Source organism: Manis pentadactyla, chromosome 11 (assembly GCF_030020395.1).
Source record: "Manis pentadactyla isolate mManPen7 chromosome 11, mManPen7.hap1, whole genome shotgun sequence".
Taxonomy (NCBI): Eukaryota; Metazoa; Chordata; class Mammalia; order Pholidota; family Manidae; genus Manis; species Manis pentadactyla.
The window spans coordinates 47,764,223-47,779,826 of NC_080029.1; the positions used below are offsets into that span (position 1 = coordinate 47,764,223).

The window sequence follows — 15,604 nt, forward strand, 5'->3', positions numbered from 1 at the left end:
GACCAATTCCCAGTCACCACAATAGGTAGTAAAGGGAATAAAGATCTCTAGTTTATAGTTAAGTTTGCTCTTCTTTTATCAGAAGAATAAAGAAATTATTATTCACATCAGAAAGATTTATTTTCACAGGCCAAAGAGTAGTACACCACAGTATGCAACCCGCTGTGTTTTGTTTTTTTTGTGCCTTTCGTTTTACAAGTAACATGAGGACATTTGTTTTGAAAAACATAAAAAATTAATGTTGAGTTTTCAAAAGTCTAGGGCTTTTTGGCTTGTTCCTCTCAGCTCTTCACAATGTGCATTACATGGAGAAGATTTCTAAGAGCTGAAAGATAGTCTCAACTATGTCTTCAAAGGTTCAATTGTGCAGCTGTTGAATTTTTAAATGTTTAATTCACCATGTCAGGCACACTCTTAGGACTGAGATGAGTACCGGCCAGTTAATTCTAACAAAAATATCATTGGAAAATTTAAAGTAGTGAATTCCATTTTCAAGGGAGAATTTATTCTCTGGGTTCCAGCTCTGGCATCCAGTTCTGCATCATCTCAAGGGTCAGGCTGTTAACACACAAGATCAGGTTCCACTAATAAGTTCAAAGCTCCCCATCCCTAGTCTACTGAGTTGATTCAAGAGTTTACAGGTAAGTGACTATTGAGAAACCAAGTGATGTGTGGTCTCAGATGGCAAGATCAGCACAACCATCATAAGGATATCTTATGTGGGTGCCCTTAGTGAGCAACTCATTTGCTCCTGCAGGCCCAGTTTTCCTCTCTGTCAAGTGGAATGTAGTTGCTTTTTTCATTTGTTGAAGGTTGTACAGGTATGACCTCATTGCTAATGAAGCTTGGTAATCTAAGTTTGCATTATGGAAGTGTGATGTCCAGATTAAGTCAACATCTGACATATCAGCCCTTTGTACCCATAAGAATGGTTTATAATTATTTATTGATGTTTGGTTCTGGCCCAACATATTAAGATGGGCATCAGTGACTTCGATAAGGTCAGGAGGAGGGCACCAGAGTGGTGAGGTGTCACTTGAGGAACAGCTGAAATCAGAATTGTTTTGCCCAGAGAAGTGTTGGGTGCTGGTTTCAGGAAGATGAAAGGTCATCTGTGGCACCTGGCTTGCACTCGTCTTGGAGATTTTCAGAGGATATGTATAAATGAAATCCTCTCAGTTTCAATGTTGTGATAGGGTGGTGTTTCCCAACACACATGTCCTATTTGAATTATGTTTCAGGTGCTAGTCCCTCCCCACCTTCCCCTGGGCTCCACTGAGGGGACTGGGCCAGGTTTTGTGTTCCTTTGTCTTTCTCACTCTCTTGGGCTCCTGCTTTATGCTCACACATTCCTCTACGTTGTCCCATGTGTGCTAGTCTTCATTGCATTTTCTGAAATACAAACTCATCCCACATGCTTATTATTGTCATTGTTCTTGACAGTTACCCAGAGTTATGGCCCCTGCAAAGAATGAGCTGTTTGAGCCAACTGTGTGGGAAGAGGTTGGAGGGCCCACTGTGGACCTCTAATAAGCCCTAACCTTATTAACATTTAACATGTCCAGGCACTGTGCTGAACATCCTGCAAGCATTTACTCATTAAATCCTCAAAATAATTGAGGAGGTGGATAACTTTAATATCCTTGTCTTATAGATGAGATCACAGAGTCAGAGAGGTCACATAATTTGGCTAAGCAAACCCTAGCAGCCTGACAAAGCTGTAACAGCCTGGATAGATCTAGAGCCTGGTGAAAGGGGAAAGACAGTGTGTGCAGCAAAGGTGACAGGACCCGGGGCAGCTGGAGGGGACAGTCTGATCTAGGAAAAGTGCTCTGGAGTGGATAAAGAGATGTTGATAAAGGACTAAAGACAAATCCTGTGGTAGCAGAAAGGTAAACATGGACAGCCTTGGGAGCCATACTTTGTCCAATCTTTTGTATTTTGTTAAAATTTGCTCTTTCCTGATATTTTAGCAACATTTGTAACTACTCAGAATTGCTACATTTACTCTTTCTTTATAATAGCTGTGTAGACCCATCGCAGCTTACATTAAATTTGAAGACATGGCCTTACCCTCAGAACTATTAAAAGAGCTTTTAAAAATACTTTTCTCACTCCAGTAGTCTTTCTTAAAAATAAGGCTTCAGTTGATTTCCAGACCAGTATACATGGCTATCTCCTTTTGTTCTGCTTAAGAATAGCTATTCTGTACTGCAAGGGGCAGGAGGAATTAAAAAGGGATCAGACAAAAACATCTGTCTCTTTCCCTAATCATAGAAACTGCCTCCAGAGTTGAATAAATGTAAATGCTGGACCTTGGGGGAGCAGAGTCTAGGACAAATATTTTGGTAAAAGAGTCTGTAATCTTTTACCTTTTCCTATACAGATGGGGCCAATTCCTATTTCCTAAACTTGCTAGAGAAGATCTATTTGGAGTAGAAGGCAAGAGTAGAGGGTGCCCACTTAGCGGTTTCAATTTTTGTAATAGTGTAAGTTAAAAAGTAAGGAACATATTTTGAATCTGCTTATACTGGATAGTCTCCATTTGCCTCTCCAGATCTACTCTCTGCCTCTACTATGGGCTTCATGGACTGTACCACCCAGGTACCCCTGATTCTCTGGATTACAGTTAGGTTTGGCCAGTGGGAGGAGTGGGCAGAAGAGGAGAGAGCAGGAGGAGCGGTCGTCCCGGCGGATAGAAACCTGTTCTCGGTCTGTGGTTTGGCAGCAGCTCTCCCCACCTCACCCCACAGCTCCTGTGTGGGGTGTCTCCTGCGGCTCTCCCTCTTGCCAGTGACTGCTCCTCCCTTGCCCTTCAAGCCTAGGAATGGTAACAGCTTCCACTGATCCTTTACCACATCTTGCTGATTCCCCTCGCCCTGCCCATGTGCCAATGTTCCTTTCATTCCACAGTCCTCAGTTACCCTTTTGAGTATGCTGTCTCTTTTTGCTGGAATCCTCACTGCTATGTTTGACTCTTGGCAGATTTTAAAACATGAAACACATGCATTGCACAGAATTAAACCACCCAAATGGACCCTTCATAGTGCATACATTTTATAGGAAATAAAAAAATTTAACTCAAAAAAATTTACTTACAATAAAAAAAATCACAAATCTACCAAAAAAAATAAAAGAGTAACCTTCTGAAATAAAAATTAATGCCCAGTATATGGCCTTGGTCCCATGTTTAAAGACTACAGTTTTTGTGAATTGCAAAATTAATATTTGTTTCCATTGAAAGAGGTCAAAATGCTTTATAAAGTAAAAACAAAATCAATTATAATGCCATTAGGCGATTGAAGCTACGTTATAAATGTGCACAAAGAGAGGAAATCCAATAGAGTTAAGCATTTGACGAAGTCTGAAGAATCATCAGATATTTGAGTTGCAATGCCACCTACATGAATAAGCATTGCAAATCCACATCTATAAACTACTCATTTGCAGAGAAGACTTCTCCATCTGTGAATGGTTCAAGTAGGGGCTCTTCCCAAATTCAGAAATCCATTAGGTTTGTCTTAAACCATTTGACTTGGCTAAGTGAAATACACAAACCTCTACTTAAGTGCCAGCTAATTGTCTTCCCCTGCCTTTCAAAGTCATCAAGTTCTAAATGTGAATACAATCTTTTTTCTTGGTTCAAATCAGAGCTGGTGTTACATTAGCATTAGGACAATCCTTCTTTCTAAGCGCACTGACATGGGCAGGCAGGGGCGCCAAGAGTTTAAATGAATTTCCAGGGGCCCGGGGCCCTGTGGATGGGACTTGCCCTCCCTGCTTCTCCAGGCTTTGCAGCCCATGCCAGCACGGTGGTTTGGGGCTGGCGCTGTTTCGCGAGCTTGGGTATAGCTCTAAGTTGTCATGGGTCCAAACCACGCCGAGATTCAGGTCTTTTGGAGGCTTTCTGTAGCTTATAAGCAAACTCAGGTTCTCATCAGATCTTTGGAGATTCAAGACCACAATTTAATACCAGAATTTCCCGGGTCTAGATTGGGAATGATAACCTGAGGCCACAGTGAACCATCCACAAACCAGTTCAGAACAGACTGCTTGGGCCCATCTCAGTTCCGGACACCTGAAGTTAGGGCTGGCATTCTGAGGTGAATATCCACGATAGTTTCTTTCTCCCTTTTCATTCTGCTGATTGTCAGGGGCAAAGAATAAAATCTAGGTCTTCTTTTATCACAATTCAGTTCTCTGTTGTAGGCTTAGTTCTGTGTTTTTTTATTTAACTTGAAAAACGAGTCAGTAAACAAACAGGTATGTTTGATGCAATGGGATTTTTTAGAAAGGAAATATTTACTTATCTATTCTAAGTAATTTTTTTCTGTTATCTTTAAATTGCCTTTGATATTAGATGGTTGACTATTACATAAAAGTAAACAATATATCAGGGCAAATGAAATAACAGGATTTAGTTACTGAACACAGTGCAAGGAGGAGTACAGTGGGAAGAAAAGCTCTAGAAATCTGCCAGTTCTTAAATAAATGGTTTAAACTTATGTTTTAGACCCCCAGAGGGAATCATTTGTTCCCACTAGTGATATTATGTACAAGTTTGCATTTTTTTAAGTCCTCAGGCATTCTCCCAGAATTTTTTTGGGGGTAGTGAGGTGGGGTGAAAGATTGTTTACATTTTCTTTGGAGAAAAAAAGCCATCTGATAAAAGAAACCAATCTTCCAGATTTAAACAAACTTCAGAATTTTATGTTTAGGAATTACCCACGAGCCCAATTAGTTCTATTTAGAACAATTCTTAACTTTAGAATACTTGGTAGACAGGGAAGATTTATTTACGTGTCCAGATTTTAGTTAAGTTAAATTTTGCCTGGTTTGTTTAAATTAGTAGGAAAGCAAATCATTTATTTATTCTTTTAAAAACAAGGGCTGATTTGACATAGATCGTATCAAAATACACAATGCCTAGACTGGTTTGGAGTTACTCAAGTGATCATCTAGTTTGATAACTACTTATAGGAAATGGTTTTGCGTAAGCAACTCAATGAGACTTTGGAAAAATTTAACATCCTTTTTGTTTTTTTATAATAGCAGTCCTCTAATACTACAAAAAAAAAAGATGATTCTACTATTTTGAAGATCATGTTATAAGAAAAAAAGTCCTCTGATACCAAGTACTATACTGAATATTTTAAACTCTAATTTACAATGCAACCACACTTTAAAAACCTGCCAAATTAAAATATAGTGTTTCTACTTTTATCTCATTTAAAAAATATTATACATACTCTAATTATAAAACGTTTGGGGGAATTCATCAAATACTATTCCATTTTCAAATTTTTGTTTCATAGTTTATTTCTGTAACATTTCAGATGAGTTTACACAGTAACTAAGATATGATTAAACAGTGCAATTCACTGAAATATTTTGATGCTGAGTTTACACCATTCCAAACATTTAGATTTAGAAATATATTAAGATATGACTCACTGTTACATGATTTCCTACATAGTATGGTATGAGTCAAGCCATGTCACCTAGATAAAAAATATATAAATTTTGCTACAACACGGTCATCTTACAAAATAGGTGTTAGTCATGACCTTGACATCAGTATTAAAAGAGTTCCAGTGCATCTGAAGAACTGACCAGTTTTTTTCAGCTTTTAATCCTATTGTTTGGCTTCAGAAAGAGCCGCATAAACTCTCCCCTGGAAACAGAATGAAGACTATTAATCAGAATTAACTCTTAATAGCCTATTCTTTCTTGTTGTGAGGAAAGTTCCTAAAATCTTTTTGATTACTATTAGCACAATGGAAATAACAAAATAAATAACCTGACACATTGACACACAGCTTCTGGAGGACTAGTGAAAAAGGTGATTTCAACCAACTGAGCCTACTCTTCAAGTAGTAGATGAGTGTAGCCATGAGAAACAGCTCCCACATACACAAATATGAGAGTACAGGGTGCCTATGATTTTCAAACTCATTGTCCAAAGAAAGGGTTTGTTTAACAGTCACAAGACATCAGGCTTGGTTGTTTCCACATATCAACTTCCTAGAGAATACATATGAAGTTTTTTCCAGTCTGACTGTACTGCGTATTTATAATGGTAGCAGCATAGAAGATTAAAATAGAAAACACAATAACTAGGGTTTTAAACAAATTACAAACCCACATGCTTTCTCTGTTCTTTAATCAAAAGGCAACCAGATCTTAAATGCAATTGGTTGTTCCTCTAAAAGCCATTAACATGCTCATTAAGGGTAAAATTTATCGGTCCTTCTGACACCTTCCATAAAGTGCCTTCTCAGCACCTCTGTAGTGCAAACCACAGCTGGAATGTTTGTTCACTCTGTTTTATTAGGGTAGCTTCATTTTGTTTATAAACTAACTCTTTTCATTTCTTCATGGAACCATTTCAAAATGATCTTCCAGATGCTGGCTAACTTAGCACTTCTTAACTACTGTCCACAAAAGTCAGTCTGTTTACTGGCATTTGACTGGGTAGAACAGGAAGTTCGTGTTCCATCTTGTGTTTTTAAAGAAACCCGACAACAGAGGACTGAACGCATTAGTCTCAGAACAGGAGGTCTAAGGATGACAAAGACCCAAGGGTCGATTATTGGATTAATTGATAAAAATCTAAGAGCTTGGAGGTCCCACTTTTCTTTTAGAGAAAAGGATTCATTCCCATATGCAAAAATCTGTAAGAAGCAAAAGGGAAAAATGATATTAGTTTTATATTGCAGCAGTGGAAAGTCTTAGAGCAAATGCAGTTTCTTAAGATGTAAAAGCAAATGTGCTTTCTTTGGGGTGGCGGTGGTGAAAGGTGGACAGCCATGTGTTCATTCCTTACAAAAACTCTGAAACATAATTACTACATCCTTTTGACAGATGAGGAAGTGAACTTCAGGAAAGTTAATAATCCATTACATTTACTTCCAAAAACTTATCTGATTTAATTAACACAATTTAGTGAGAGAAGGGACACAACAGAGCAAGTGTTTTGGACACAGGACTGCCTGGGTTTGCATCCTAGCTCCATAAATAGCTCTGGGATCATACGGAAGAAAATGAACCTCTGTATGCCTCAGTGGGCATTAATAGTAACAATACCTCCATCTTAGGGTTGTTGGGAGGATGATAGGGAGGGTTACATCATGTAAGCTACTTAAAACAATGCTCACTTATTAAGTGCCACACAATGTTAGCTGCTATTATCTCCATTTTACTGAAAAAGACTCCAGGTACAGAGAAGTTAGGTGACTTGTCCAAGCTCCCAGGTCTGGTTAGTGGCTGAGCCAGGACACAGTCTCACTTCCCTTGACACTAGTAAAGTGTTGACCTTGTGCTACATTCAGGTCACCTATATTAGTATAAAGGTCTTCAGAACAATGCCTTAAACAATGGAAATCTCACCTGTCTTTACACACTGACCATTGTTTTCAAACTAGTATATACCAGCTCTCATCTGATTCCTTAGATATTTAGGGAGTTTTCGGTCAAATTGAAAAGAATGGAACAGTGCATGCTCTATAAAGATCAGCACTTCCAGAGCTTACAGAAAAGAGAAAAAACAAGTGTAAACCATACCCAGTCATTTAAAACCAGTTCTTTGCAATGCTCTAGGGACTTTCTTACCAACTGTGGTGAGTTAGGGAGCTATTCCCTTTTTCCTCTAATCTCCTTCCTAGGAAAAGGATGGTTTATTTCCTTTTCCCCTGGTACTTACTCTGCAGGCATCTGGCAACTGGATATACAAAGCAAATTTCGGGGAGGGAGAAGAGTAGTCATCTTTGGGTTGCTTATGTTAGGACAACAGCAGGAAGGTTTGGCAGCAATAGGTGTTTATGCCAGAGAATCTTGGCATGGGGAATGGAGAAAAGACTTGGCAGATGAATAAGGATAAAGAAGACTTGAGGTGAATTTCCCTGATTGTAGAGAGAAGAGGAAAGCTAGGTGGGGATAGGCAACAATTTTCTCATCAACTAAACTGTTTTCAATGAGAAATATACAGTGCTTACATGGTAGATTAAAGGAGTGATTTTGCAGCTTAGAAATTCAGGATAATAGTGCACATAAACCTGATAGATTAAAATATATTAGTCACACACACACACACACACACACACACAAATTGAGTCTATGATCTGGTTTTCCCAAAGAACATGATAACACTGAATGGCTAGGCCAAGTGGGCAGTGTGGAGAGGACTCCGCATCCTCGTGTCACAGCTTCACACACGATGATGAGTCAGGTTTGCTGTGGTGCATAACCACAGCACATTTCCTGACCTTTTTACAGTGGGACAGAACATTGAGAAGTGAAAAATGGTTTTAGAGGGTGAAGCAATTCTGTACTATTTGTTTCCTTTTCATGTTGTGTTATTTTTAGAAATGCCTAAACTTTGCATTTCAAGAAGTGACCAATATTTCGTAGAAGACGATTTCTTTTTTTACGCTTGGAAAAGAGACATTTCAGCAACCCTTGGGGTTCTTGATCTAAGTTTTGTCTTTTCCCACCTCCCTTTTTCTTTCTTTTGTTCTTTTTGCCTAGAGTTTACTATTTCTAATCTTGTGGATCCTGTTGTAAAATATATGTAGAATAAAATTCACCATCTTCATTATTTTCAAGTGTACAATCAACAGCATTAAGTACATTCACATTGTTGTGAAACTGTATCATTTATATTTTTTATATTTTGACATGGTCCAAACATTTCTGGCTAGAGAGAAACTACTCCTCCCCAGGGCTATCCATTCTAGAAAGACAGCCAAGGACTCAGCCAGGAGCCATCCTTGATATGCAAACTAACCAATCCTGAGCCTCCTGTATCTGGCCGTAGGCCCCAGGAGGCAATTTTCTTCTTCCTTAAATCATTCCAGTGCCTAGTACTAGGCAACTAGGGACCAGTTTATAGCTTTGAGCCTGGGGAGATGATTCAAAATAGCAGTCCTAAAGTGTTTACCCTACCCCGCCTTATCTTTCTGTTGGAAACTCTTGGCTAATATTCTGCCCTGGCTCCTGCTCCTCTGGGCTCCTTACCCATGCTAGTCCCTTGCCATGTGGCCCTGCATGTTGCAGAGTACTTCCTGTTTCTGGGACCTATGAGTGTGATCAACATTGTTCTCCTGAGCCTTTCCCTTGCTCCTCTGTGGCCGCACCTGACTGACCGTCACATAAAAGAACACGGAACAGCAACTATTATCACCATCTGGCTCCAAAATTTTTTCCATCATTTCAAACTGAAACTCTACACCCATTAAACAATAACTCCACATTATCCTCTCCCTCTGGCTGATCCTGTATTTTAATTAAAGGCTGACACAATGGATATAAGTCAATTAATTAATAATGTTCAGTGATATTCTGGAAGTCAGCTTCAGAGACTGGTAGAATTTATACATGTTTTGCACACCTTATTAATAAATGTGTTATGAGAAAATACCAAATACTAATCTAAACAAGTCAAGTGAGTTTTAATTCCTTAGGACATGCTCTCTCTACAGCGCTTTGCTAAGAACATAAAGCTTATTTTGATACCCACAAAGCAGCAAAGATGAAATTTAATGTTCTTTAGGTTTATCTTCTATGGAATCCTTGCAGCCTCCACTGGCAAACTTCATCCTGGCACTGAGCTATTATTTTCTTACCTTTAATGCACATACATAGCAGGTTCAGAATTTTAGAGCAAATGAGAACTTTATTTAGCTGCTGCTATTTGAAAACACCCAAGGATAGTTAAAAATAGCTGATGTCTCGCTCCCTCCTTCAAATACCCTGATTTAATTAGAATGGTCTGTAATGCGAGTGTCAGGGTTTTTAAAGCCCCTCAGGTGATTCTAATGTGTCCACAGGGTTGAGAACCTTTCCTTTAGAACCTTAACCAACACATGAAATAGTTTAAAATTATTTATCTTATTTAAAAATAAAAGATCCACTTAGGCCTGGCCAAACAAATGGTTTTGAGCTTCCAAAATTCAGTTCCTGATCATTAATATACAATTTGATTTTTCTTTGGAAACTGAATCTGATGAAGGTAGCAGCTAATATTTAATGAATACCTCTGTGTGCCAGGCATGGTGCTAAGCCATGTGTAAGTCTTATTCTGTTTAATCCTTACATAAACCTGCTTATTATTTCCATTTGAATAAGGAGGGAATCAAGGCTTAGATTAGTTACCTTGCCCAAATCACACTCTAGGTAAGGAGGGGGAGCCATCGGTCATACTCAGGCAATGGGACCCAAACTTTCCTTTTCTACTATGCACTCTGTTGCCGACTGTATAAAAAGCCTATGACGTAGTCTCACATGAAACTCACCACTGACAGATTATGGGTTTGTGTATGTTCTTTTCAAAGGTGTCACAAAGGTTTATGGGGATCCTCGCTCCTGTATATACATCTACAAAGCATGGCTGCATCTAAGTAGCTACTTGGCTTTCTTTGAGGCTTGTTTTTCCTCCACACTTTCTGTAGCTAATCTGCAGGCAGAAATTTTTATATGTTTATCTGTCTTGTGAAAGGCATGAAGGTGTTCTGGCTATGGGCTTTGCATAATTCATTCTTTAAAAAAATTTTTTGGGGTAAATTATTTTCCAGGTATATGATGTTTGTGGGGAAAATGGAAGTTCCTATGGCCAGCATCCTTATCTGACCCTAAACTACATGATGATGTAATTGGTCCACTGCTAGGCTAATGCTTCCACACCTGTAGGCAATGAGCTATTACTGACTGAGTCACTATATAATGAGCTCTGCCCAGTGTTCTGGGCGGAGGCAGAGACGGAGGAGGGTTACAGACCTGTGGACTGCTGGATGCAGACATGATTCTAGTGCTTAACTTACCGCTGGGAGAATAAAGCCAGGTATAAACCCTTTTACCCCAAGTCTGTTCCATTGCCATTTCTTGGTCTCCCTGAATCCATAGTGAACTTGCCTGGGGCTGAAACCCTCAGGCAACACAATGTTTTAAAGAAACTTCTTACCCCAAGTCACAGGTGCTTTGTGGTGAAGGGAGCAGGACCCTATGTTCCTTCAGAGGGAAGACTGGGCATGGATGTGGCTCTAGTGCTCAAGAGTGTCCCCTGCTTTGTGCTTCAGGTGATCCCAGAGCTGAACACAAAAGAGAGTTAATGCTAAGGTTTAGAGTCTGGGTTTGTATATTCCAGAGTGGTAGCTCTGAACCCTTTGTGAAAATGATGGGCACTATAAACCATCTCCCCAGAACTCATCACATAAACACAAGATTTTCAAATGATTTAGAAGCATCCATACACACTCCACAGAGTGCAGGTTAAGAAGTCCGGTCCAGAGGAAGTTCCAACCTTCCCCACATGCACTGCCCCTATCCATGGCCCTCCCCATCACTCCTATACCTCCAGCTACAGAAGTCTTAAGTCTAGTTTCCTGTTGGAGGGGAGCAATTTTAGGCAGCAAGTTATTCTGAGAAAAATGAAGCATGGTACACCTTGGTGATACAAATTGAGGCACAATGGATGTGAGCTCAAGATAAGGATGGGGATTGTTGATCAGTAATTTTGAAATAGAGGATGGGAGAAGCCGTGGAAACTGTACAGGTCAAGTTGCAGATTAACTGGGTCTTGAGACTTTAAATGGAAAGATACTTGACTACTTTCCTGAAGCACTGTGTCTCTGCAGATCAATCACTTGCAATTTCTATTCCTTATTTTTAACACAGTACTGTGATGGGCTTTTGCTATGTCAAAAAAAGAAATACATATAGCATCTCTGAACACTGTTATTCTTTAAGCTGAGTACCAGGCCTTAATCATCTGAAATAGCAGCGATCACTTGACCAAGGGTGTGGGCACAGTGTACAACTTCTCTCTCGGGAAAAGGACTATGGGTCTTGCTTTCTAAATTTTAACTTCAGTGTAATTGTGTCTTTATTCACAACCACCATTTTACAGTATCAAATGTCAAGGGAAAAGAAATCAAGTGAAAACATTCATATAGAGGAAATTTCTCTTAAAAGATAACGTGTGTTAAAAATATTTCAGCAATCCCAAACACAGTATTGATGACAGCATGAATGATAAGGGGCTTTCTAGTAGTTCAAGGATATAACTTAAAATTTCACCAAACAAATTTCATTGTTGGCATTCATAGAGATTTATGGATTTCTCTTTTATCCCTATTACAATTGTGCTATTTTACATATTTGTAGTTGACAAATTTTACGAACTTTACAACCTTCATTTGTGTTCCATTTTACATAAAGAGTAGCAGGAATGAACAGGAAACTCCAATGCTGTTTACTTGTGTTTGTTTTGTACTTCAAAGATCAGATTGCCGTTAATCAGATTTACCTAGAAATTATAGCCCTAAAGAATTTCTAAAGATGAAGATACTTTTAGAATGAATCAGTGGTTCACTTTTGAAATTTTAGAACTGAGTAAAATGCATAAGCACTTTATCCTAATGGACAACAGTTTAAAATGCTCAGAAGCTTTCCACAGTTATTAGTAAAGCAGTGAGAAAGTGGTTTGATGTGGGTTGAAAATTAAGACACAAACAGCATCTGAGGCAAGAATGGAGGTCTGATATATTTCCTGTGTTCTGTTCCATTTCAGGAAGAAAGAAAGTTTCTATTTATCTCAGTGAAATGATGACAACAGCTGATTAACATAAGGAGGAATTTATTAATTTATACAATATCCCTTCAGGGCATAAACAGTTTGGAATATGTTGTTGGTCCCATGCATGGTCTTATACTGGACAGCCAAAATAATGTCATTTCCTAAACACCACATGTTTATTTTTATCACATAAGAAATGTTTTATGTATACCAATGGAAGATTTTATGGGAGGGGATATCTGATTATTTCTTAATTTAGACTAGCATTTACGTTAGTCAATATCCTTAAATCTCAATTTCAACCTTTTAATTAAGAGGTCTATGGAGAAGAAAAAAGGAATCACACACTTGGCCCCAGCTCAGGCCCCTTGGTCTGACATAGGGAAAAAGATCTTTGCCATTATATTTTTAAAGCTAACAAGTTGAAATTAAGAGACAAAGTGGTTCAAATATTTATAACACCCTCACACTTCTCTTTTGAAATCTTGGATTAATCTTCTCATGTGTTACCCCAGAAATGAGTACTTTTTCTTAGATAGTATTGTGGTTAAGAGAATAGTCTCTGTGCTTAAACTGTCTAGTTTTGAATCCCGGCTACAACATTCACTTGCTGTGGGATGCAGGTTACGTTATTTGCCTCAACTGTAAAATGAAAACAAAAATACTGTCTACTTTGCAGGCTATTGTGAAGATAATGGGTTGGCACATGTAAGAATTAACACTCAAAAACATTAGCTTTTTTGATGTTGATAATAATGATATCGGAGGTTGAACTTGACTTCATTACTGGGTGCTGGACATTTTACATTTTGATAGTTTCGCTTTCAAACTTTGGAAGTCCTAAACTAGCATTGTTAGATGAAGCAGTAATTCCAGCCTGCCCACATCTTGGGACAATGGCTGATGTTAGTAGTTCCAGGTTTCCTAAATTCCCTGCTCCCCATGTCTCCCTACTCCAAGAGTGCTGGAAAAGGCTGGCATACCACTGGGGACACATCTGTGAACTTGTCAACTGTCCTTGTGGGCTAGTTGTGTGGCACACTTATGAGGGACATAGAAAGCAGCTCTGTTATCCTGAGGAAGGACTAGGCAGAGATAGGGTAGATTGCTAGAATTTTTTGGAACACAGGAAGATAATCACTTGGGACAACTCATTAATAATTATTTTACATTGATTACATTTGGAATGGATATTATTTTAGATATAGCTGGTTAAATATTTTGATTAAAATTAACTTCATCTATTTCTTTTTACTTTTGTTATGTGGCTTTTAGAAAAGTTTGCATTCCCTACGTGGCTTACACTGGATTTCTGTTGGACTGTGTGTGTTCTGTGAAAGGACAGGAGAATCTCCGAAGGCAACTACAAGCCTTTGGTTGTCTGACAGTGCCCCTGGTTAGGACATGATGGGAAATGGGTGTAGGCCATTTCTGACATAATTTTAATGGGGGCCAACTAGAATAAAAGACATGGAGGAAACAGTGTCCCCTGAGGACATGGCAAGGATTTTGAAATAGCAGAAAGTATGCACCAAATATCAGCCAGAGTTTTGAATTTTCAGATAAGCCTTCCCAGAAAAAAATTAGGGTAATGTAGCATTTCATAAGGTTTGAAGTGCTATGTCAATGAAAGATACTAAGTACCAATAATCTATTAATAAAATAAAACCAATATAAATTGATAAGATAAAACCAGTCAATGGTCCATGTAAATTTCCTTATTAAAAGATAATTTAATACTTCCCACTTATTTGAATTCAAACTATTCAAATATCTGTTAGGGCCCTAATGGATTATCTATACTTGAGCTGGATAGTGTTTCATGTTAGTCCCAAGGCAAGAATCAGCTTGGCTGGCTTTCTGATTATGTTCACACTAGGTTTTCTGCTATTTTTTTTTCTGGGAATCTTTGCCATGCATATATGCAGAAGCAAACCTGGATAATATTTATTTGCAGTGTCAATGCCAAGGAATGGCTTGGGAAGCTCAGCCCCTCATACTACATCTGGCCCCCCCTAAGCCAAAACAGGCAATCAAAATAGAAACACAGCCTCAAAACAAACCTCCTATTCTCCCAGTCCTTCTTACCAGACTTCTAGCTCTATGCCCCCTCCATTTGGCAACTCTGGAGCCACACCTGGCTTAATATTAAATGAAGGGGGAAATAAATATTTATAGTAATGTATTTATGCAATGGGTCCGTCCTGATTAAAGGGGAAAACTCTTTCCTCCTGTTCTCCTCCTTTAACAGGCTTAGAAAACAATATTTTTCACAGGTAAAAGGTAACCTCTGAGCCCATTCCCAGGCTACTGAAGTAGCTGGGAAGTGGGTAGGTGTTTTTATATTTCCACTCACAAATGCGAGATAATCCTTCCAAGACCTGACACTCTAATTTCCACCAGTCCAAGACAGGCACTCCCCAGTTCAAAAATTGCTTATGTCCCCCAAGTTGAATTCTAAGTTGTTTAATGGAACTTGAAATGCTTTCTCTCATAGGTAGATGTTCTGCAACTTAGTCCTGACCCTAAAAAGTTGGCTTAGCTCCTAACATAAAGGGTCTACCAGTAAAACAAGACAAACTCATAGAAGCCTTATTGGTTTCTACATCATAGCACTTCTGTTGCACAAACTCCCTGGCTCAGGATGGAATGGCTCAGCTTTCCACAGTCCTACTTCATTTTTTAAGAGGGTACCTTTTACATACCCCATCTTATTCCCTCCAAAGTATAACTTATTGATTCAGACCAGCTTCAGCCCCCACAGAGGCTGGGGTAGCAGTGAGGACAGTGTGCACCACAGAGAAGAGAACACAGCTAAGAATGGGAGTTCATTTGGAGGAGAGGGAGGGGCCATATTCCAGCTTTTAGGGTATATCCCACCCCTGAGGATGAGCATATGAAGATGATCAAATGCAATGATGGAGGTGGGAAGTAGGATAAGGTTACTTCTTTAGCTTTGATAGGTCAGACCTGCTAATGGCAGGCACTTCCCATACGTTTTTATTCTCTAAGACTGTGGCAGGAGGGAGTCAC

The 15,604-nt window shown here is 39.0% G+C and overlaps 2 protein-coding genes across 3 annotated transcripts in view; both read right to left on the minus strand.

The window, feature by feature from the left end:
* Nucleotides 1-15,604, minus strand: part of PTGER2 (prostaglandin E receptor 2) — a 35,501-nt gene that overhangs the window by 8,604 nt on the left and 11,293 nt on the right. The window contains exon 2 of one of the 2 annotated variants that reach the window (XM_036917910.2): nt 5,159-6,674. The exons of the other annotated variant lie outside the window; for it this stretch is intronic. Coding sequence (XP_036773805.2) covers nt 6,432-6,674 — 243 coding nt within the window. The 3' untranslated portion in view covers nt 5,159-6,431. Of the gene's footprint in view, nt 1-5,158; nt 6,675-15,604 lie in introns of those variants that run through there. 2 annotated transcript variants of the gene reach the window in all.
* Nucleotides 6,549-15,604, minus strand: part of PTGDR (prostaglandin D2 receptor) — a 60,254-nt gene continuing 51,198 nt past the window's right edge. Inside the window, exon 3 of the mRNA XM_057488466.1 lies at nt 6,549-6,674. The gene's annotated coding sequence lies outside the window, so the exon portion shown is untranslated. The remainder of the gene's footprint in view (nt 6,675-15,604) is intronic.